General features: G+C 43.3%; 1 protein-coding gene across 3 annotated transcripts in view; it reads right to left on the reverse strand.

The window, feature by feature from the left end:
- Positions 1 to 1,283: 1,283 nt before the first annotated feature.
- DYM (dymeclin) overlaps positions 1,284 to 25,281 on the reverse strand; it is a 209,696-nt gene continuing 185,698 nt past the window's right edge. For all 3 annotated transcript variants that reach the window (XM_030969399.1, XM_030969398.1, XM_030969400.1), the window contains one exon: positions 1,284 to 2,819. In XM_030969399.1, the coding sequence (XP_030825259.1) occupies positions 2,670 to 2,819 (150 nt within the window). In that variant the 3' untranslated portion in view covers positions 1,284 to 2,669. The remainder of the gene's footprint in view (positions 2,820 to 25,281) is intronic.

Here is a 25,281-nt window from a genome sequence, read left to right on the forward strand (position 1 = left end):
GGACAGAAAAGGGAATCTGAGGGTGCAGAACACATCAGGTCTGGTCTTGTGTGGACAACCCTGTCCCCTCTCTGCTTTCCCCCATGACTGTGCATTCCCAGCGTCCCACTGTGACCATTAAAGCTGAGCTGGCAAGAGGTGACATTCCATGTGACACTGCAGCACGACATGTTCCTTCCTTTACCAGACACTGACTTGAACACTGATTTACTTTACACAACAAATAAATTTACACTCTTCTTCATTGCACATCGTGGAGGACATTATAAAACCTCGATCAGGTTGGGCCTGATGATCACACCAAGACCTGTGACAAAACACACCACCCTGTATTTACTGTTTCATCTTTTTTTATTTTTGTAATTACGCATAATAAATCTTTCACACAAAGTAAAAAGGATCCCTAAGGTGAAGGAAAAACAGAGTATTTGTGACCATACCAGACTGCAGATGTCAGGACACTGCCAGGCCCACATCACACTCCAGCTCTTGGGAGAGCCAACGGGGCCAGCATGAATTTCTGCCTAAATCTTGGTCTGGCTCTGCTGTTTTGGCTTTAGGTGGTAACTCCAGCTGTTCCAAACCAGCTGGCATCCAGGAGCAGGGTATTTCATGAAACACACAAGGAAATTACGCCATCAGAACAAACCTCTGCACCTCAGTGTCACCACAATGGGAGGACAGTGAGAGAGAATTTTCTGTGCGGCGACGCCGATGATGGTTCAGCAGCTGTTGGACCTTTTCTATCAGACTGCTGCTTCATGTGCTCCTCTCTTGCAAAAAGCCCTTTCGCAGACAAATCAGGTTTTCTGCAGTCTGACACCTGGCTGAGCAGCGTCTGCCCTGGCAGAGCCTCTCTGGTGCTGCTCACCCCGGAGTGTTTAAAACAGATGAACATTGAGCCAGCCCAGCAGCTTTAGAATCCACGGTTTAAAAGTGCATCTTCAGACTGACCTTTCCAAATCTGGGCAGCCCTGTTGACTCACAAACACTCTTAGTCTTTTAATAAAGACAAAATTACAAATCACTACACTAACCAAGAATAGTTATCCCCTTTTGACGTTTGCTTAAAGACCAAAACAAAACAGAATAAATCCAAAATACAGATCAACTTATGTGCAGCTCAGTCATGGTTCATTAATTTCTCCTATTTGTCTAAGAAAACACTGCATCTCCAGTCTTACCATCGTCTTTTCTCAAAAGCTTCTGCCATTTCAAAGCCCTAAATGCTCATGGGCTCTATATATCCCTTTGCAGCTATATTTAAATAAATTTGGAAAGCTTTTTTTTTTTTTTACAAGCCAGCATTTCCATTTGTGTAGGACTCAAATGGACTTCTGTCTCTAAATAAGCAGATAAAAGGAAAGTACAATCTTAGCACATCCTTCAGAGGGATGAAACGGTGCAAGAAATTCTATTTAAAGCCATTCAAAGGACTTTCTGAAAGCAAACGCACCCAATTCCTCAGGTCAACAAACAGAACATGCTGTAGCAAGCAGTGAATACAGAGGGTTGCCACGCATCTTCAAGAACTAATTCCTTGAAATTGAAGTTTTGGCATGCAATGCACTGCTGACAGTCCCCCACACAGCAGCACGTGGGACGAGGAGAGTGGGTGCACGTGTGTGCAACAGGCATCCCCAAAATACGATCCCCACTTTGAAAAATGAGATTTCTTTCAAAATCACACCACTTCTTTTGCTTTTCCCACTGCTGAAACAGGTATATCAGGAAAGGGCACTTGAAAACAACCAAAAAAGAGAGTAGTATTCTACATTCAGGTAAATTTATACTTCTGCCATAAAACTTTAAAAGCCAAGAGGAGGTTTTCAACACAGAGCTTTGTCAAGGATCCCCAAAACACACTGTCACCATTACGCACAGATTTACAGGACACTGGTCTATTTTACAATCTTGTAATTATTTTCTTTGGACTTTTTTTCCCCTCTTCCCTTACACGTTCAATTTCCAGGAACAATTTTGCACAGGAGCACAGAAAAACAAGTCTGTAAGGGACTTGACTCCGAAAGCAGGTGTTTCTTGCCCTCTGGAGAGTATTTGTCAGTCAAACAACAACAACAACAGAAGACTTGCTATTGAAAATCCTCCCACAAACATCTAAATCAAGTGTTTTGAATCTGCCTGGGAGCTAACCTGATTAAGATGCTGCTTGCTTAGTTCCCTCGGATGACAGCGTAGACAGCAATTTAAGGGCTGCAGCCTTGACAGTGCCACAGAAACGAAGGGCTGTGAGTGGAAACAAGGATTAGGTAACGAGCACCCCACGGCAGTGTCCAAGAGACCATAAAAAGCTTGACCCAAGGAAGCTGCCTGCTCCAAAGAGCCAAAAATACAAACACTCCTTCCAAATCAAAGCCTGCAATCTCATTTAGCCTGTTAAGTTAAAAGGACGATCAGGTTTGTGGTTGGTAGTAACATCATACCCCATGTGTAAGGCCTCATTTTCATCAAACAAGCTCTAGGTTACGGACTATAAACACAAGGTTGCCTACAAGCCATCAGTGCCCCACACCAGTCTGTCCCAGCGTGAGGCTGGGCTGGACACTGGTTCTGGGGTCACGGGCGCAGTTGGAGGGGGTCAGGTTGGAAGGGGTGCAGAGGTTCAATTCCTGTAGGATGGAGCGGGGCTGGCCTGGCCGGGGTGCCCCTCAGCCCGAGTCCATGGTGAAGAGCTGGATGTCACGGGGGTTCCAGTACAGGGCCACGGCAGAGTTGTACACCAGGGACCACACGTAGGGGATGAAGAACTCCTCAGGCTGCTCCTCCTCCACGTACTTAAACTTCAGCTCGGGGAATTTCTGCAACAAGAAGCCAGAGACCAGTGAGGGAAGGTTTGCATGTCTGCTTACAAACACACAGCCCACATAAACACTGAAGAAAGAGGTTTGGTGAAAAAAATAATGGAAGGAACTAAACCATTAGAACCCAAGGAAAATATTTATAGGATAAAGAGAACATTTATAATTTCTTCTTTGAATTAAATGCTACATTAGCATATTGTATTCGAGCCTTTTACCATTGGTCACAATCCATTTGCCTGTTAACAGACTAAACACGTGAATCCTTTACAAAACACAAAGGTCTCAAGGAAAACTCATTTTTAGCAGCCCTGCAAAAGCCTTCTTGCTTGTGCATGTACAAACATATTTATTGCATTTTCCCTTATAAACATTTTGCCATTAATTGTACTTGGCTCCTTAGCAGGAGAATCCTCTGAAAAGGCTGAAAGCATAAACACAGCTTATGGTAACATAGGATCACAGAATATCCTGAGCTGGAAGAGACCCACCAAGATCACCCAGCCCAGCTCCTGCCCTGCACAGACCCCAACAATCCCACCCTGTGCATCCCTGGCAGCGCTGTCCAAAGGCTCCTGGAGCTCTGGCAGCCTCGGGGCTGTGCCCATCCCTGGGGCGCCTGGGCAGTGCCAGCACCCTCTGGGGGAGAGCCTTTCCCTGATATCCAAACTAACCCTCCCTGACACAGCTCCAGCCGTTTCCTGGGTCCTGTCCCCAGTCACCAGCGAGCAGAGACAGACATGCTGCAACCTCAAGTTCCCATTTTTCTCATTTTTTCCCTCCCAAAGCAGTGCACACTGCAAACCCACCAGGCTCACTCTTGGTAAGCGTGTATTTTGGAAAGAGCTGAGTCTAGTTTTGTATTGTGCTCTTCACTTTATCCACTTCTAAATGTTGCCTGTGTCTGAGCTTGGCAGAGTCTCAGGCAAAAGCCGCATTACAATGATCACTAGGGTAAGATAAAACATGACCCATTTTATTATTTATAAGGCTGTGGCTAAGACTAAGAATAAACTCCTCTGTGTGACATGATCAGAACAAGCACAGGAATGGCTAAGGAGTCTCTTTGCCCATTAATAATGAAGGGATTCCCTATCCTATTTCTTGAGCTCAGTGTCCTGTTTCCTTGCCTTAAGGGTACAAGAATTCTGGCTGGATCAGTCTCCTTTGAGGGGGCATTTCTTGGACACTTGGTTTTCAGGGTTAGGTATGTAACTTCAATACTCCCATGTTATTTGTACTCTTGGAGTCAGAAAACATGTACACTTGTAGAAAAGTTGTAGAAATATGTGGATGTGGCACCTGGGGACACAGGTTGGTGGTGGCCTTGACACTGCTGGGAGAGCAGCTGAACTCCAAGATCTTGGAAGCTTTTCCAACCTAAAGGATTCTGCACTATCTCTGTTCAAGGAGGCAGCTAAAGGTAGGGCTGTTAAAGGCTCCTCTGCATCTAACTCCTGTTGAGTTCAAAGCCCAGAATCTCAAAGGTACATCAGCAAGTTTAATTTCCTGTGCCAGACATGCAGTTTGTGGTAGAGAACTCTCCCACAGCCGTTCTGTGCGTCTAAGCCACTTTCCACCACCTCTCTACAACCTCTCTTCTCCAAGTCTGTTTTGACCAGCCTGTTTAATCTTCTGCATCACTTTGGTTTTTTCACTCTTAGGTACCTTAGACCCATACTCACCCCCCACCTCTCACTTCCAATCTCTCAGCCTACTGCCATGCCAACCCCTTTCCACTGCATCCTTATCCTCTCTCTTTAGCATACTTTTCTCTTTTGTACTCACCTAACCTTTCTTTTCTCACCAGCCTTGTGAGTGCCTCCTTTTCATTGACACTCTCTATCCCTTCCCCACTTGGCTCCCAGTTCTGAAGTTGTCCCTGTCTTCCCCCTCTACCACCCCCCCAAACAAGCCTTCATGTATATTTTCATTAGTATTTATTTTGTTTAAAAAAGCCCTGACATTCTACTCTGCTTATCCTCAGTGTAATCTTCCCCACTTCCTTCCAAAACTTCCTGGCTTGTGGTCAGTGTAGACAGGAGCACGTTCTGCTCAGCAAGCACTGCATCAGCAGAATGAATGGTTCAACCTCAGGATTACACCATGGCAACACTTCCAGCCAAAGGAAAGTCTCACATAGCTGCCACTCTTCACCCCAGGGGCGGCATGCTTCTCACCAGGGATGCAGCCCATGGTAGCCCTTCTGGGAGGGAAGAAGGGGAAAGTGATTCAAGATTCTAACTTGAATTGAATTAAACACAACCTTCTTTTTCACCTTCAGGTCACAGATGTAGCTACTGGCTATGCAAACATTAGTGGCAGTAGCCTGGGACCATTCTTGGGCTCTTGGGCAGCTTAAAAAACATCTTCAGCCTCAAAACAGTAGGCAAAAATACATCAGAAATTCCAAGAGCTGCATCTGAGATACTCAGGTCTTACTATCCCATTATCTCTCAGCTGGAAGGGCAGCATAAAATGGCTCAGGTAGCATTCATATTTTCAGGCAATAAGCCATGCATTGATTTTATTATTCAGCCTCTCTTCAGGCTGATCGATGTTGCCATTTACTGCAATCGTACCGTAGCAATTTAATAATCAATTTCAGATTAAAGTCTGAGTGTAACTCACTGCAGTCAGCCTGGACTCTCTGACACTCAACATGTGCTTTGAACAGCCTATGGGGGTGTCTTGGAAATGCAGACAAGGAGAATGAGATTTTTAAGGAGAGCAGTAATATACACTGCCACTATATATACACAGTTTTGATTAAGCCTATATAAAAAGAATGTAGATAACATTAGGAGTGATGGATTTTTGAGGGTCCACCTGAACAGCATGCTCAGGACAGCTCAATGCATTGCTGATGAGACATGAAAAATTAGAATTCCAGGCCAGCAATTCAAACCCACATTCTTTAGATGACTGCAACGACCCACAGCTGTGTGCTGGCCGTGTTTTCTTATTCATTTAAAATGAGAAATTCTAGAGGTCCAGCATGGAGAGAACTGCACCAGCATCTTTGGGGTGTGCATGTAGCACTTGGAAATATAGTTTAATAGTGAGCACAGTCCTGCTGAGTTAATGTTTGAACTCAATGATCTTAGAGGGCTTTTCCAACCTCAATGATTCTATGACGTAACTTGCAAGATTAACCATGGCAGCCATCCACTGTTGAGATAAAAAACTACCCACACTGTTTCACTAACAGAGTGTTCACTGAAAACAGAATTTGTTAACAAACAAAATAATCAAAAGTTTCTTCCTTAAGAGAATGACTTTATAACAATTTGTAACAGCAGGATTTAAACAACATGTAAAAAGTTTGATTGATGCCAAAAAGCGTTAAGATTTTCAAAAAGCTTTTCAAGATTTTCAGGTGACAGTCCAAGGAATGCTTAAATTCCTATTTGTGTCATTTGTCTCCTGTATGTCCTGCTTCAAATAAGTGATCAGGAGCCTTGGGCCCTGGCTGTGTGCTGCAGACACACAAGAGGTGACACTGTAAAGCAACCAGGCACATGGATCTCAGAGCACTCCCAGAAATAGCCCAACCAGCAGTGGTGAGGACTTTATCATGGTTAGCAAAATTGCCAAAGTGGCACATCAAACCTGCAGTGCACAAATCTATTTTCTTCTACCTTGCTGCTGTTGTGTTCAACTTACTTCTGGAAAGACACTGGCACCCTAGCTGGTGACACTCCAATGAACCAGATTTTTAGCACCACTTACAAAGAGAGACCGTGCTAAGGCATCTTAAACAGCAGTCTTAATGATAGAGGAAAAGCCTTGGCATGGGATGAATCATCCCTTTTTTTCCTTCATTGCCCTGTTTGTTTGGATGGATGGTGTGGAAAGATGGAGCCCCTCTGCTCTGGAGCCAGCCTGGCACAGCTGGGGCTGCTCAGCTGCACAAGAGAAGGCTCCAGGGACACCTCAGAGCCCCTGCCAGGGCCTCCAGGGGCTCCAGGAGAGCTGCACAGCCACTGGGGACAAGGCATGCAGGGACAGCAGCCAGGCAATGGCTTCCCAGGGCCAGAGGGCAGGGACAGATTTTGGGCTATTGGGAATTGGGAATTGCTGGCTGGGAGGGTGGGCAGGCCCTGGCCCAGGGTGCCCAGAGCAGCTGTGGCTGCCCCTGGATCCCTGGCAGTGCCCAAGGCCAGGCTGGATGGGGCTTGGAGCAGCCTGGCATGAAGGAAGACATGGCATGGAAGATGTCCCTGCCCATGGCAGGGCATGGAATGAGATGAGCTTAAAAGTCTCTCCCAACTCAAACCCTATTTTGATCAAATATACAACAATGTTCACTATTTAAATTACTGAACTCCTTGCCTTGACATAAACAGGTCCATTGGAGCCATTATTTGCATTTCTTGCCACCCCACAGAGGGACAGACAACCCCAGACAGTTTAAAATAAATCAGCCTGAGAAAGTCCTTGAAAACGTGAGAGACAGAGGTAACATTACGGTTTGAACGGCACAGTTTAAATACAGACACCACTTATCAGCTCCAGTGAATCACCCCACCACATCACCCTATCTTGTTTTCTTCTGCCAGACAAAGCAGAAGTCAGATTTCGTGGTTGGGACGAGGGTACAAATGAGACAGACCGAGAACTTTGCAGACTGTCTGCATTGTCAATCACATGATTCGATGAAAAACCACGGGAAGTCCTATGAACAGACACAGAACTGCACTGCAGTAACTCAGTAACTCCCCCACCACAGAAGTTCAACAACATTGGGGAGTTTTGTTGGGTTTTTGTTTTGTTGGTTTTTTGTTGTTGTTTTGTTTTGGTGGGGTTTTTTGTTTGTTTGGTTTTTGGTTTTTTTGTTTGGTTTGGTTTTTTTTCAGTTAACGTTGAGGAAGGGAACATCATGGCCAGTGCACCTGGCTCTGCTCCAGGCAGCTCAGTGGGATCTGAGCTATAAGGCTTGAGCCATACATTAAATAAAACATCCCCCTCCCTCCAAATGAACCCTCAGAGCTGCTCTAAGGCTACAGTGTTATGTCAGTGGATGATCTCCACTCAGATGACACAGGCACAGGCAAATGGAGCTGCTTTAAGAGCAATGTCTTTGCTTCTTCCCTGATCTAGATGTTCAGCTGGATGAAAAGCAGCATTCATCAAAAATATGGGGCAGTCACTCTGGAAATTAAAGAAATTAAAGAGCTGGATTAATAAAAACCTGAACAACCCTCTTTTCCTCAAGTTCTGGTTGGAAACTCTGGTTTCTGAAACAGCAATCAAGCACGAGTCAGTATTTTCAAAAGCAGGTGACTCTTTGAGCAGAGAAGTGCTGTTTTCAAAAGAGTCTGAACACATTTGAGAGTCAAATTCATGTGAACTTTACATCAGTCCAAAGCTTCAAAGTCTCTCTGAAAATGGGATTTCTCTGTGTTTGAAAAGCTTACCATGAATCCTGTTTGGTAACCTAATGACTTGATGGCAAATTATGTGTTTCATATTGTTTCTGCTAAATATAGCAGTATTGCCTGCAGAGCATCTGTAGGATTGGACCTCATTAGCAAAATACATCAAATGGCAGGGGAAGAAAAGAGGACTCAGGTTCAGCACTGTACCAAGCCTCTGTTATAGGGTCTATAATGAATATTTACCCCAGCAAGGATCGCCCCTAAAACCTGCCTTGCACCAAACATACCAATCAGTGAGGATTTTGGGCAGAGAAATGACACCTGTACTTGACTGCCAAGTCCTCAACGCCACTTGGAAATCTGGTCCCCAAAATACCAATCTAAGTCAAATTAATGGCCAAGGATCTTGACAACAACGCAACAATCATGCCTGGCACACTGTTCATGGTATGGATACTCAGGTACATATGGAAACACTGATATATTTGGGTTTTATATAAATACAAGGACTTGAATTCTTTAACAGACCACAATTCATGGAAGAAAATGTCTCAGTGCTCGCTCCAGGATACTGACAGATTGAATTTTTGCAATTACTTAGTTTTCGTGGGGCGTTAAGGCTGTTTCATCTTTCTCAGGTTCTGTTTGTGTCTGCGGTGCTTCTCTTTGACTGCAGACAGAAAGTGTGTGGCTCTGGTGAACTATCTGTATGGGCTACACCACATCTGCCTGATACCATCTTTTTCTCCTCCTCGGGCTCACAGCACAGAGGATGATGGTGGGGAGATGAAGGAAGCAAACAGGAAATGTGCTAGACTAAGTGTGAGCCACACATCTTGTTCAGAGATCTGCCTAAGGAATAGGTGCAAACGGAAAGACAGTGAAGAAAATGGGGGCTGAGAGCATGGCAGGGAGGTGGAAAAAGAAATAGAAAACTCAGGGTAATAAGAGGTTCAAACCCATCTGTGCACAAGCTAAATAAAATAAGTATATTACATATTATTTTTTAAATATATATTAAATACAGTATTATTTCTAATAATAGAATGATGAAAGTTTAAGCAACTACACAAGCTGTAGTAGACAACAACATTGTTCCCAGGGAGTAAAATTCCGTAAGACAGGTAACCCACATTCTAATGGGTCACAATCTTCCAGGTCCAGGAGGGTAGGGGAGTTAATCTACAGAGAGAGAACTGTTTCAGCAAGTTTCATTGATACGTGATTTCTGTTTTCAGATCACTTTGAGTAAAGGTTTGTACAACCACAGCTGCAGGAAAACAAATGCTCAGCAGTGAATTTTCAGTGTCAGATGTGCACTACTACCAGAGAAGCAGACGTGCCTCTGGTCAGAGTTCAGCAATTACCAATTTTTTTATAGAGTACTGAGAAGCCAGGTCATTTTGGGAAAAATCAATCAAACAGTTCTGCCTAGATAACGATTGGTAAAAACACAATTAGTTAAATGAGTTAAATATTTGTGGCAAACCTGCCAGGGCACAAAGCTTTGCAGGGTACCATAAGAAGACTGCTTTTCTGTCTGGAATAGAATGGCAAATAATGAGAACTTTAAAGTCCTAGAAATTCAGAGACACAAACACATATACACATGTCTCTTTTCCTTCCAGGAAAGGAAACTTGCTGATAAATGTCAATAGTCCCAAATTGTGCCATTTTTGTCCTCATACCAGGCTGTTATCTGCACAGATTCAAAAAGCACTGTATAAATGGATATATCTGAGCTTAGGACGAGGTCAGGTATCTGGTGTTTCAGGATCTGCTGGGTTCCACATCAGAAACACTTGGACTCTGGGCTACTTCTAGACAGCACCAAATCCAAACAGGACCACTGGTCAGCAGCTATAAAGACAGGCTGGGAGAGCTGAGGGTGCTCAGCTGCACAAGAGAAGGCTCCAGGGACACCTCAGAGCCCCTGCCAGGGCCTCCAGGGGCTCCAGGAGAGCTGCACAGCCACTGGGGACAAGGCATGCAGGGACAGCAGCCAGGCAATGGCTTCCCAGGGCCAGAGGGCAGGGAGAGATTTTGGGCTATTGGGAATTAGGAATTGCTGGCTGGGAGGGTGGGCAGGCCCTGGCCCAGGGTGCCCAGAGCAGCTGTGGCTGCCCCTGGATCCCTGGCAGTGCCCAAGGCCAGGCTGGATGGGGCTTGGAGCAGCCTGGGCTAGTGGAAGGTGTCCCTGCCATGGCAGGGGATTGGAATGCAATGAGCTTTAACCTTCCTTTCAACCCAAACTATTGTAGGATTCTGTGAAAATCCCTCAATCCCTTAGTTTGAGGGATTTGAGTTTCTGCTCAGCTTCAGAGATCCTGTGTCCACCTGAAGAAATTTTGGAATGGGAGGAAAAGATAACCAAGATAAAAGACTGAACCAAACCTACACATCACACACTGTTAAGTATCATTAATCTCTACATACATTTTATGCATCCTGACATTTATAGTCACAGTTCAAGGATTTACAGCCCTAAGTATAATTTGCTTTCCCTGTCAGGATTGTCCTCTATGCCATGTTGTCTAGATGGACACAGATCTTTCCAGAATATTTCCAAGAGCACTGCTCAACAGCCAGGAGCCAGACTTGTCAGACCGTGGAGACAGAAAACAACAGGAACACTGTGAGGACATTTGCAACACTGCAGAAAATACAATACATGTTTGCTTTACCAAATAAAAAGAAAAGAAAGAGACTGATGTATGTAATACACTTGAAGCAGGAGGATGAAGGCAGGACGTGTAAATGAGGTACCATCAACAAAAACCAGAACTTTCATTCACTTCAGGGCTTAACCTGAAAGAATGGTAATTCTCAGAAAATACAGTGGCCTTTCAGAAGAAAGAACACAGGTCTGAGCAAAAAATGAACAATGACAACAATTCAAACAAAGGATGTTTTTTACATTGAAAAAAAAAACCCTAACCAAGAAGAGAGTTAAACACATGGAAGGAACAAAGCTACTGTGACCCAACTGACAGAAACAGTTCTGGTCCTGACCTCGCTCTAGCACTTGTTATGTGCATACACCAACCACTCAGACAAATAAGTAAAATCCTTTGTGTGGTTTTGAATTTAGGGAATTAAAATCTGAAAAATTGAATAATCCCTGGACCCATTTCTCAGTGGCATTAAAGGACACCAAAGCAAAAATGGGGATGAGTCTATTAACTCACAAAACTTTTATGGATATGAAGCAGATATATAAGCCTTTCCTACCATGGGATTTGCAGAAAATGCACATTTCATAACAGTAGTCCCTATTTTTAACACTGGTAAGGAAGATGCAAATAAGTTTAAGCTCTGGCTTCCTGTGCTTCAGCTTGCAAGCCATTCTTCTCTAGATTAATGTGCAAGGCTTTACACAACCACGAAAAACAGTAGGTTCTCAGCAAACATTTTTGTTAAAACTGAAGTGAGTTTAGAAATCACTCATCACTGACACCTTTATACAGAAGACTTATAGACCTGCTAACAAAAGGTTACAAGATTAGAACTAGATTTTAGATGCCTCAACTCACAATTAAGACCATAATGCTTTAGCAGTACCCTCAAAGAAGGGCTTAGAAATACATAAATTTCCGAAGTCTCAGAATTAAACCCTGCACTTTATGAGACTTTCCAAACCCCAAAACACCACTTACTTGCCAAACAAAGCTGATTCAAGGCTGTATTTTTTTCTTTCCAGAATTTTATAAGTGAGATTTGAGCAACCTGGAAGGTGTCTCGGCCCATGGCAGGGGGTTTGAACAAGTTGAGGTTTAAGGTTCCTTCCAGTTGAAAACATTCAGTGATTCTATGATTCTATGAATTCTGCCACTTTTCAAGTGCGCAAAAGGTAAAGTTTAAGAAATTGGCAGCAATAAATCAGTTGGGAACATCTCATGAGGAACAACTCTTTGCAGATCTCAAATTGGGCAAAAGCTCAAGTTGTCCTAAGTCCATACATGCACGTGCACTATTTGGATCATTTTGCAGAAGACAGAAAATGTATTTATAAAGTCTAGGAAGCAAGAAAAGGCAGGGGAAGATCAGTTCTGCAGTCAACCAGATCTGGAGCAGTTAACCATCCCTGGAGGGATTTAAAAGGTGTGTGGATGTGCTCTTGGGGACATGGATCAGCGGTAGCTTTGGCAGTACTGGGGGAATAGTTGGACTTGATGGTCTTAGAGGACTTTTCCAACACAAATGATTTTGTGATTCTGTGATCTGTGAGATCCTAAGATGCTTGCTCCCTCCAGAAAAAGCTCATGGTGCTCTCAGAGCCCCAGTATGACCTGGTCAGTGGGAAATCCTTATATGAAACAAGAAAGGCTTTTTATGGTTCAGGACTTGCCAAAGACCAAAATAATTCTTCCCAGGCAATTCTTCCCATTCTTCCCAATTTTATTATTCTTCCACAATGTGGAAGAACTCAAAGAACGGTGAGGTAGGGTTGGGAAAGGCAAAGTCTCTCCTGGAGATATTGTAAGTGAAGGCAGTAGAGAAGAATGAAGTTATTAATTACGTTGTTACTGGACAAAGTCTGCTTCAACTTTGGGATAAAAATGACAGATCTATATTCCCTTCATCAGCCTTTTTTAAACAAAGCCAATACTATAAATGCTCAACAATATTCCACTTTTCATGTCAGAGACAACCATCTGCTAATTATTTTCTGAAAAGTGAGTTACACACTTTTAGTCTGATCAATATAATTTATTAAACTTTTTTTAACAATAAAGAAAAACTCACTGGAAAGGATTTAAAAGGGCCTATGAAGTGCACAAATGATAGAAGCTTTACAGAAAATAACCCTGCTGAATAATGAATGTACACTAATATGTGTAGCTATATATTAAAAGACACGGAGAATCTGCTCTAGACAAATCTTACAGCCAATTATGTATTTTACATTTCAAGCAGAGAGTGCTACTGTTTAAGCCAGAGCAGTTGTTTTGACTTTGATAGCAGACTAGTCTAAAATACAAGGAATGTTGTTTATCATGGAAATGCTTTGTGCTCCAGATAACATCACGGATGGCTGCCCCACCTAGGCTACAGCACCATCCCACCGTCCTGAAACAAACCCCAGATAAACCTCTCCCTGCTGCCCAGCTCCTACTCCCACCAAAGATCCAACTGTTGTGCATATAAAACTCTCACCATGGTGTGTGCCATGCAATCAGCAACACAAAACGAGCAGAAGGTGCTGGATATACATGTGACAGTGAATGAAACTACTGGACTTTAAGAACATGACCCACACTTTCATGTTTTGGTAAGGCACAGAAGCCTTGATCACTCTGGCACTTTGCCTTGATGCCAGAGGGATGCACCCCAGGAACCCTGTATGGACAATGCATATATCCTGATGGAGTAATATATAAATACTACCCTTTTCTCACTTTTTAAAATTTTTTTTTATTTTTATTTTTTCATAGGATTGTCATGCCTAGGGTTAGGTTTTTCTTCCTCCACCCTGGAGAAGGAGCTGAAGATTTTGTCATCTGGCTTGGTCCCACACTGTTCTTGTTGATGGAGACTGTGACCCATCTATGGAGTTTCCAGCACTCCTCTCTCTGTTCTTCAGCATCTGAGCTGGGAAGGGACTAAAGCACATTAACAGTACAAACCCCACTAATTTCACGGTTTTAAGATTCTTCCTTTTGCAAACTACTATATGCAAACTACTTTCTCTGCTCTAATACAGTCTTGGGATAATCCAGCAGAACCACAAAGGATTGAAAGGTCAAAATGCTGTTTTCATCTGCCTGTTTCTTTCACCCCAAATCTAGAGTTACTACCACGTTACAGTTGTTTTGTTTTCTCATTTATTTGTGTAGACCATATTCCCCCAACACAAAAGGTGGCAGGAGAAGAGCACAGTGATTCAGTTTGCATACTTTTCCAGTGATGAGGTCCCAGACATGCTTTCACTACACATCAGTTCAACACTGCCTCCAAAACATCCCGCCAAGCCAAAAAGAACATTCCTTTGGACAACTGGGACCACGCTCCTCTCCGTTATCACTGTACAAGGGTTGATGCACTGCCTAGGCCTTGGCTTCGTGCATCAACCAGAGAGACAAGGTCCATTCTCCCAGCTGAGCTTAACGCCTTTGATTTGCATCCTCTGGGCTGACATTCACAGCATGTTTCCTGGTGCGGAGGGCTCCTGGAAGGTCACTAGACAAGGTTTGAGTTTTCCTTCACAGCAGCCACAGAGCTGAGGCCCGCGCCGACATCCTGCTCCAGTCCCTCCCACCCAGCGCGGCGGTGGGGCCGCGTGCCAAGCCCAAACATCCTCCCCCACCCCCAGCGCCCACGGAGGAAGACCTCCTTTTGATTTTGTACTTTTTAATCTGAGAGAGCCAGGCCTGTAAATATTACAAAAAATTATAACAATGACTAAAGAACAGAGACAGACTCGCTGTCACCAACTGTTAACTCTCAGATCAGGGCAGCCTAGGAAGCGGACCCTTATCTGCCTGAAGCTCAGGACGTGCTGACTAACACCCTATTGAGCCGGCAGACCTTTGGCTCCCTAATCTCCCCAAACTGGAAAATGTACACCCCAGTGGACATACTCCCTTCTTAAGTATTTCAAGCCTCTGCAAAAAGACAGACTGTGCTGCGAGATGAGCAGTGCTGCCCTGCTGCATGCAGGAAATCCCATTTATTTGTCTTGAGGAGTGAAATGTCAAGTGACAGTAAAACCTTTCCAGCCATAGCACAGAGTGCCAGACTGCAGCCTTATCTCTGCCAGGACTGCCAGCTAAGGAGCTGGTGCCAAATGTGTACGTTTACACAGTAATTTCGTGAATGTGGACTTCACAGCTTTATAAAAAAAAAAATTGCCCTAATGCCAAAAGTCCTTGAAGACAAACCAAAATCAGGGGAGAGGGGTTGTGTTAAGTTGACCTCAACAAATAACCAGGATGCCTTTTCTGAAATGGATTTTTAGTTGCTCATTCTGTTATATTTTATTCTATATTCCATTATAATAATGCAGGTTGCAATAGCAATTTCAAATTAGGTACTGAAGAGACGCCTTTATAAATGATAGAGGCAAGCAGTGTGTAGAAAAGAGAAAGGCTAAGTATGAACAGGACAAGGATTCCTTAAGGTGTTAAGACATCTTTACAAATCTTGAACCTGGCCAACTGGGCAATCTCCTTGACTGTCTGAGAACAGGAGCTGACTGCAACCAAAAGGGATCTGTATGCTTGGTATCATCCTGCAGCCACCAGTTTAAAAAGTAGCACTCTCCTATAGTGAAACTGCATTTTTTTCCCTAATGCAAACAATCACCTCAATCTGAAAAAGGGCCCCAAGTGAGTTGCTGTTTCAATAATGAATTAAAATTACTTGTGTTTTCTTTTTCACTATGCTTTAAATGCAGCATTTCCATATTTTTTGCCTTCACTGACACTTCACTTGTACTAAGACTTATTCTGGTAAAGACTGTCTTTAGGACATGAATCAAACATTTCTAGAGAACTCCCCACCTCAGGCCGGGGAATTCTTTCATAAATGCTACTATGTTCCTCTGTTATTGAACCTATCTGCCCCCTTCCTCCCTGTGCATTCAAGCCAGGTTTGTTCACCCTGGTGACAACAATCAGGCTTTGCTGGTCTTAGCTCAGCAGCTCGGCAAGTCCTGGTGGGGCAGATAAGCACCAGGAATTCAAATAAAGTTTTGCTGCCTGACTCTGCTCAGAACTACAGGCACCACTTGGATCTCGTGGGTCTCACACCAAGGACAAGGTGTAAGTTGAAGGCCTGTGCTCTCCTCCCACTCCACAAACACAAAATTTCCTTCTATGTTCTGGAGCTGCCAGTCCCATAGACTCGAGGGACCCTCCCTCAATGAACTACCCATAACTATCCAGCCTCTGGTTTCCCATCTATAGAAACCATCTTTGCTGTGTTTTTTGCCAGCTCACATGCTGCAGTGAAAGCAGGGAAATCTCCCTCGTGCAGCTTTGGATGCTGCTGCTACAGCATCAACAAGATGGGATATTCTCACCCCACTGCTACACTCTCTGCCCTCAAGCCCCAGCTCATAATCCACAGGTTGGTTGCTCTCCCCACAGTTTAAACATCAAAGCAATGGCTTTAAACTGTCAGAGGGCAGGGTTAGATGGGATATAAGGAAGAAATTTTTGGCTGTGAGGGTAGTGAGGCCCTGGCACAGGTTGCCCAGAGCAGCTGTGGCTGCCCCTGGATCCCTGGAGGAGTTTAAAAGCCATGTGGATGTGGCATTTGTGGGGGACATGGGTCAGTGGTGGCCTTGGCAGTGCTGGGGAATGGCTGGACTTGATGGTTCAAGAGGGCTTTTCTAATTTAAAGGACAAGGAGAAAACCTGGGTAGAAGGGAGCATAGTAGGGTTTATAAGGCACAAGAGTCAACATGAGGACACAGTCAGGAAAAACCAGCCTTTGTTTGTGAGCTCAACAGATTGTGGGCTTAGAATTAAAATCTTATCATAAACCCAGCCTAAATCCACAGGGACTTAAGATTCAATACCATCATCTGATACCCCAGAACATCTACAGTGACAAAAAAGACAGGGTGGTCTAAACCAGCTGCCCTCCAAATCCTAACACCAGAGTCCTCAGCAATGATGATAGATATGAGAAACCCCTGCTTGGCCAGGAAAAAGCCATTTCCATCTCTAATCATCCTCAGCAGGAACAAACAGCCTGTAAATCAACTGGAGAGAAGCTCTGCAACTTGTACCAAAGGTTGTGACAAAATTAAACTCTGTATGGGAATGCAGCGGACGCAGCCATCAGCTGACAAAGTACATCTCTTCCTCATTCTCACTTTTTGGTGCAGTTGCTGTAAACATTGAAGACATTCCTCTGATTTATGCATTTAATTAGAAGATATCTGTAACATTCCTGCTGTTTACATTTAACCCAACACTGCAATGAAAGCTGTAATTTTGTCTGGGATTTATATTCTGTACTCAAACTTATTTTGATTCCTTGATTTAAACATACACACAGAAGTGAAAATGTGTCAAAATCATGAAAATGGAAGAGATTATACTCCATTATGTAGTTCATCTGTCATCCAGGGCAGAAATTTTCTGAGGACTGTTTTTCTCAATCTGCCACATATTATAGAAACTTAATTCAAAAGACTAATTCAGAAAAGACAGCTAAACCTTATAAGTGGAAGAGCAATTGGATGAGTATAATTAGAAGTTACATGATTTTTTCCTCCCTTTATCTTGTATTTAGTTGTCATAACTCATTAAATTTTGCACCTTTTGGGATAAAGTTATTGGCCTCTGATACATTATTTTACAGTTTATTTAAAAAGTGATTAAGATTTCCTTTTCTTGATGGAGGGGGGGATAATGTGGGACTTTATTAATCAAACAAATGAATAAATTCATTTTAAATGCAACTTTTTATACTTTTCAGCTACTCTGCCTACACTGAAGTTTTGCAGTAGAAAAGGAACACATGGATTGGAAATAGCTTTCAACTGAGCAGGGGAAGAAAGGGGTCAGGGCATTTCAGTGTAATTTTACTTTATTTTGACCAAAGCTGCAAGATATTTGGAAACAACACGTCATACGAATGCAGTGCCTTTGGCACTGCGCTTTTCATTGGACTCACAACATATGCAATGGAGCAAGGGGAGGCTGCACAACACATGTGAGGCAGATTTAGTCACAGCAAAAAACGTAATAAAAGTATAGGGAGGCTTTCTAGGGAGGGAAACTTGGGGAATGTTATTTAGCTTGAGCAATTGTACAGCTCTGAAGTGAGCAGGGGCTGGGCTCTGGCTGGGAGCCCTCCTGTAAGATGTGTTGGACAGGGAGTTTTGGGCTGCTCAAGAGTGTGGGGCTTCTGCCAATGTCCTGCAAAGCCAAAGCTCTGCAGCTCTGGGCAGGGAAGCTCCTCTGTGCTCTCTTTCAGAAAAAATGGGATCACCCTTGAAGGTTAAGAGAGTTCAAATGATGTGGCAGGCCAGCAGTTAGCAGAATGGAAGTAGCTTTGAAAAACGTACACATGCAGAGAATTGTTTACCCAGGTCAGAGCTCAGTTGCCATGGGGAGCAACGTGGAAACTCTCACACTGCTTTCCCAGCCTCCTGTTTCTCCAGAGCTTGCTTTCTGCCTTGTACTTGGTATCTCTTTCTTGTAGCAGCTTCCTTAAACCAATGAAATCAGTTAATCTAATGTATCTGGTGTCAAACAACAGATACACAAAGACAGACTGTTTCATGTTAGAATCTGTGTAAAGCTTAAATTTTTCTGCTCAAAGTCTCTTACTTGTGCCCTTCCTTCCCACAAAGTAAGAGAATGAGAGAATTGTAGAATGGTTTGGATTCGAAGGGGCCTTAAAGTCCATCCCATTCCAGCCCCCTTCCTTGGGCAGGGACACCTTCCACTATCCCAGGGTGCTCCAAGCCCTGTCCAGACTGGCCTTGGACATTTCCAGGAACAACCACAGCTTCTTTGGGAAACCTTGTGTCAGGGCCTCACCACCCTCATAGTCAAGAATTCCTTCCCAAAATCTAGTCAAAAGATTCTTCTTCTATTTTAAATTACACCATCTTTCTAAGTGCCACTGAAAAATTAAATTTTGGGACTAGTTCTTTATTTTTAAATTGCACAATTAATTTAAAATAGATGTACAGACAGCCAATGGAGAGTCTGAAGACCTCTGAAGAGCTGAATAAGTTCTGAATCAGAACTTATAGCTAACTTCGCTGGTTATTTCACACTGCAATGACAGGCCAGGGTTCAGCTGTGGATAAAGAAATATTTCACTGATCTCTTTTGGCAGTCCACACTCCCTTTAGCAGACTGGAGTTTGTGTGTCATCTCCTGACCCTTCCCCTCCACAAAGCTTGCAGAGCACCTAACACCAGCCCCTCACCATTTACTGCCTTGTGCAAGGATGCTCTTCCATATGGACAGCAACAGGATGGTATACATTCCCCATCATGGATGACAGAAAATGTCATCAGTTACATTATTCTCCCCTAAAACTTCACTCCTAACAGCAGTTTTCTGCTCATCACAGCTCTATAGTGTCCTTATGGCTGGGAACCAGCTGGAGCACCTTTCACTGGGAATGAGATGAAGATGCTGAAAGGGTCCCTCTCACCCTGACTGTCACCAGTGGAGCACAACCAGATTCTTCAGATCCAGGGAAGGAGACGATCTTTGCAGTAGACTTCCCTTGTGTCCCTTACAGAAATATTTTTCTGCTCTCTACAGGTAGCATAAAGAATTACATAATTATTTCATAGAGTCCCAGAATGGTGTGGGAGGGACCTTCAAAGCTTATCCAGTGCCACCCCCTGCCATGGGCAGGGACACAGGTTCCAGGTTGCTCTAAGCCCCATCCAACTGGCCTTGGACCCTTTCAGGGATGGAGCATCCTTCACCTCCCCAGGCAATGTGTGTTTTACCTCCTTCATTATAAAAAGTTTCTTCTTTATACCTTTCTCTGAATTTACCTTCTTTTCATTTAAAACTTTTACCCTTATCCTGAGCAAAAAAAGAAACAAAACCTCCTTTAACACCTCTTGTTACATGACACTACTTCATCTTCTAAAGCTTTTGCATGTAACTGCATGAATTTTCATCTGTGGCTTAATGGGAGCTAGTTAATTACAACCCACAGAGCGCCACAGCCAAGGCTGAGGCATTATTCAGCTCAGCTGGGTACAGGGCTGTGACTGCAGTTATAGCTCTGCAGAGCAGCAAAGGGAATTCCAGTCATAGCAAGGTGAAAAAGACCATGGGAGAGAAACAGCAGACTCCTGCACTGCTGATCAATCTGCTGCTAGATTTGGTTTATTTTCCCTTTCCCATTTTTATTGAAGAATTAAGTCTCAGAATCACAGTAGATATTACTGTATTAATTTTATTACATTTGCATTTATACAATTAAATTGCTACTGTTACCTAGTCCACGGTAGTCCTGGCTGGGCAGGCATGACCTTGTTGTCTACACATTTTTGTTTAAACTTTTTTTTTTAAACTGGTCTGGGATAGCCAAAACACTGCCCAGCCTTCTGCAGGAGACTAACCTGCATAACAGTATTATGGAATAGCTCTTTGGAAGCAGCTACGGCCAATCCAGGATAAGGTGATTTCATTCCAATGCAATTGTTGAGCTTTGCAAAGAAAGCAATGACTCGGGAATGAAGTGACTGAATCCAGAACACAGCTTCCAGAAGGTAACTGGAATAATCTTCAGGGGTGGAGGGGACAGACAGTAAGCCTCCATGTAAATATTAGTCTCCATGCAGACAGCAGCTTGGGAATAGGAGTGTCCTGTGCTAGCCCACCCTTCATCCTCATCTTGGCCAACGCACCTCATTCCTGAACTGCAGAATCACTGTACTCCAGTCACTCACCCAAGCACCACCCTCCCAAGCTACCTTGGATTCTTGTGCAATACCCATCTCTGATGCATTCCTTCAACCTGGAATGAAATGCGTTTCCCTGGATTTCAGTAAGATAAACAAGCCTTCTGTACGAACAGGATGCTTCTTTCCTAGAGAACTGTAATCTAACTACAAGTGAGATGTAAAGGAGAAGGTAAAACCAGACAACATACTTGATTTTGAAACTATAGCTGTCGACATAACCCTGATGCCACTGAAACCCTCACCAGTGCTTCTGAGAACTCTACATGTAAGGCTTTCCTACATTATATTTGCATTTATATGATTTAATTTTACTATCTATTACTCCAAAATAGCCGATTTTCAGCCAGTCCTTTATCTTGTATGCATTCAAGAAAGTTAAGATTTTAAGCAAGCATTGAAGAAAGGTGAGGGTTTGGCTTAGATCCTCCAGAGCAGCTGTGGCTGTCCCTGCATCCCTGGAAGTGCCCAAGGCCAGGCTGGACAGGGCTTGGAGAAACCTGGAATAGTGGAAGGTGCCCCTGCCCATGGCAGGGGCTGACACTGGATGAGCTTTAAGCCTTTTCAACCCAAACCATTGGCTTGGTTCTACACCCAAGCCATGGTTCTAAATTATTTGGAGCTTCCCCAGATGACAGTAAAGGTCTTTTTGGCATTGTGATGAGTTCACTCATTTTTAAATGCATACTGCAAGGAGATTTGAGTGTTACTGGCACTGTAATGGCCTTAAACATCATCAGCCTCTCACTGACAGAATGAGGGACCTCCAAGTACACACAGCCCTTAGCCATCGTGGCTTTCCTTGTTCACAATGGAAAGGACCAACATTCTGAGATCCTCAGGAGTATTTATGACACACTACTTTAAAATGGAAAATTATATTTATACTACTAAACCACAATTTTTTAAAAGCAAGGAATGCTAAATTCGTAATATTTTTATGTTAACTTCAGCTGCAGACACAGCTTGGAAAACATTTGAATTTTACGAGCCTCAGTTATGTTGGTAATGAGGCCAAATCACCCACTTATCCTCCCCTGCAGTGGCTCAGGCTCGCAGGATGCAGGCCATGAGCAGGGTCCCTTGCTGGCACCAACCCCAGGTGGTTCCTGCAACAACAACCACAGCTCACAGAGTGGCAGATGAGGCTTACATGGTGCTTTCACAGGTGGTGGAGCTGTTTTCAGCCACTTTTTGTTTGTGGAACAAAGGATCACAAATTGCCATGAAGCTAAATGAACTAAGAGAGCTCTAAATACTTCCACAGTGATTTGCTCATAATAAAAAGGAGACTACCATATTAGACTGCAAAAATTCTATTTAAAGGATTTTTGTATGAGAAGTGATGAAATTAAGAGAGGCTGCATTACTTGCTACTGCTATCAATTAATGCAGCAACCACTTCCAGACATAATAATTACCATATGTGCACTGTGCTTTACCTCTGGGCTTAGTAATTTCATACATGGGAGGTTACAACTATTGATTGCATTAAAACAGACTGATGTGTTATGAGAGACATGCTCCCAGTGCAACACATCATTGCACAAACTAAAATGATTCAAGTGGTACAGGAACAGACACCTGCACCCACCAGCAGACAATCTGCAAATGGTCATTTCTCCATCCCCTCTAAAGCACACAGATACAGTGTGTGACACAGAAAAAGTATTGCAAAAGGAGTGAGCTCAGCTAATTAGGGACAAAACTGAGGAATCTTAAGAGACAGATGTCACCCTCTGGAGAAATGAAAAATCCCCAGGAGTAGCTCCTATCAATATAAATAAATCAATAAAACAAAAATGGCTCTTTGTTTCTCAATGCAATTTGCACAATTGAGAATTTGCTCATGTTTAGGTTGAGTATTAGGAAAAACTTCTTGACTGAGAAGGCTGACCAGCCTGGCACAGTTTCCCAGGGCAGTGGTGGAGTGGCCATCCCTGGAGGGGATTAAGACCTGTGTGGATGCAGCACTCGGTGCATGGGTTAATGGTGGCCTTGGCAGTGCTGGGGAACAGCTGGACTTGATGGTCTTAGAGGCCTTTTCAACATGATTCTGTGATTGACAACTAGCTCTGCAAATTTAGAGCAGCCTGGAGTCTGGTAAGTCACAAAAAATGCATTTACATTTTGAAAAGTGCATTTGTTTTTTAAAGTTTCCTGAAAACTTTAAAAATTAAAGACAAGGCCCTCCAAATAGCATCTAAAAAGAATGGTGTTTACCTTGCCATTACACAGCTGAGTTTGTAACTATATGCAAAACCAGCAACATACTCAGAAAGAACTGCACTTGGCTTTTTTGTTGTCATCCTATATGCATAATTAAAGACATATTTCTATTCAATTCTGGTTAAGCTCCTACAAGTTATGTATAAGTTATAACTTAGGCTTTAATGCATCCCTTAAACAACAAAGCATTGTTTATGTTTTTAATAAATCTTAATTTTCACTCCTCTAATTCAGAAGACATTTTTTGAAGCAAGAATACCCTGAATTCAGTAGGCAAATCTCCCATTAACATAACTCAATTGCCCTAAAATAATATTTATAAAGACAGTGGCAACTGTGATGTAAAGAGCTAAATGTAATAGGCAAAATTATCCTGCATTAGTAGTATATTCATAAGGGGTGAGAGTGTGTCAGCAATTTCCAGAAACCTTAAAAGTAGGAAGGAACCTGGCTTTTTTTCAGCAAAAGCACTAAAAACAAGCGTCAGCACAAAGAGTTAACACATTCTTCCTACTTCTGAGAGCAGGAACAGGGCCGATTTCGTCAGTGAGGTTTGGCAGCGCGCGAAATCCTGTAACCAATTCCATTTCCTGATAAATGAACGGTCCACAGGGGAAAGTCAGCCAGAGGCTTTGGGAACTGCCGAGCGCTCAGACATGACCGAGAGGCTCCTGGAAGGAGACAGACTGTCTCTTTGCTTATCGCCGCCCAGCCGAGCGGCACCAGCGCAACGCCGGTGCTGCCAGACGGCGCTGCGAGCCCAGGCCACGGCACAGCCGCTCCAGCCGCATGTGAGACCCCCAGAAAATCAGAAAATACACCAGCCCCAGCACATGCCTGACATCAGGCTCTAGGAACTCTGAGAACACATGGCCGTGTAATACGGGCGTTGGGATGGGACTTGTAACAGTCCGCATTGTTTATGTATTTCAGAGCCAAGTGCTAGGAGTGACTCGGTATTCTGGAGCTGAGGATCTCGCCCCCACCCTTCCAACAGGAAAAAGCCAAATACAGAATGATAAATCATTCATTATTGGTTAGATTTTGGCATCAGTGAGGCTGTGAAGGAGGGGTTTTCAATTGGAGCTATAGGGTGCGTCTCCTCAAGAGCTGAACATCACTCTCAAGTCCTAAACCGTTCTTCATTTTGAGCTACAAATGCTTTTTTTATAGTTATCTTCATAAATGTGACTAATAGTCTTAATGAATGTTAACAGTAAATATCAGACCTAATAGCTAAATGACGAATGTGCCCCATCCCAAGATTAGCCCTGAGTTTCTGGTCTATTTAAACACCAACTTGTCAGACAGAGTTAACCTGGATGTTTGTTCACTTTCATATTATTACAAATCCTTTCACAGCTCCAACATTTTTACAGGAAATTCAAGTAGCTTGACATACACAGAACTGGACTTTCAAAAGTCTAAAATTTGAGCTCGTAAAAAAGAATAAAAATACTGCTAGTCTGATGACCCCTGAAGGGAAGTTAAAAGAAAAGAAAAAAAGAAAAAGCTCAAATAATAACTTCAGGCCCGTCATTACCAAAATCCTGGGTAAGTTTTCAAGTGGCTTGCAGGCTTATAATAGCAACTACGTCTGCAATTGATTAGCTCCCCCAGCACAAACAGATGTCTTGGTGACAGGGAGAAAGTACTGTGGGCTTGGAGTTTACTGGGATGCACAATATCCCATTACTGAAAAACAAAATAATAAACGGGAAGGTGAGGAAACGAAAGAAATATTAATATATAACTTTACATAAATATTATGCTTGTTCTCAATGTGTCTGAATCCTGTTTTACTGCATGTTCTAGTTCTTTGGAAAGCCCAGGATAAATTCTTTCTTGTTCCCAAAGAAAATGCCAGAAACTTGGTTGAATCTGTCCTTTATCACAGCATCACTACTCATTCCTTTGCTGGGATCTTGCTGGGTGTTTTCTGCTCATGGCTGTGACAAATACAAGCTAACAGCATAAAAGAATGATAGTTCTCTACATTCTCTATCTGCACAGGTTTGCAAACAAGGTACGTGGCCTTGGAGGAACACCAGAGCACCGTTTCAGACATAACACCCACACGTAGACCAAACAAACTCCCCGTTCCTGCCGCTCCTTCCCTGACTTTACCTCGCATTAATTAATGCATGCTTTAAACCTCAAATGAGAAAAGTGGTGGGAATACCTGAAGGAGATACAAAAGAGATTTGCTACTCTTTGGAGCATTTTGATATTCACAACTCTGCCACCTTTAAAGTATCCTTGATCCTTTTTGGGCTGCTGCTGTGCTTCTACCAAAGACTGCGATCACTCTGTGCACAGCATTGCGTAATGAGCAAGGAATACTGCAGCAAGAAAAAGTCTTCCTGCTCTCTTAAGGATGTGGCATTAAAGTGGAGGATAACACTGCAGGTATGGAGTGCCACAAGCTGGCTGACATAAGCAAAGCCCA

The sequence above is a fragment of the Camarhynchus parvulus genome, chromosome Z (assembly GCF_901933205.1).
Source record: "Camarhynchus parvulus chromosome Z, STF_HiC, whole genome shotgun sequence".
In the NCBI taxonomy this organism is placed as follows: domain Eukaryota; kingdom Metazoa; phylum Chordata; class Aves; order Passeriformes; family Thraupidae; genus Camarhynchus; species Camarhynchus parvulus.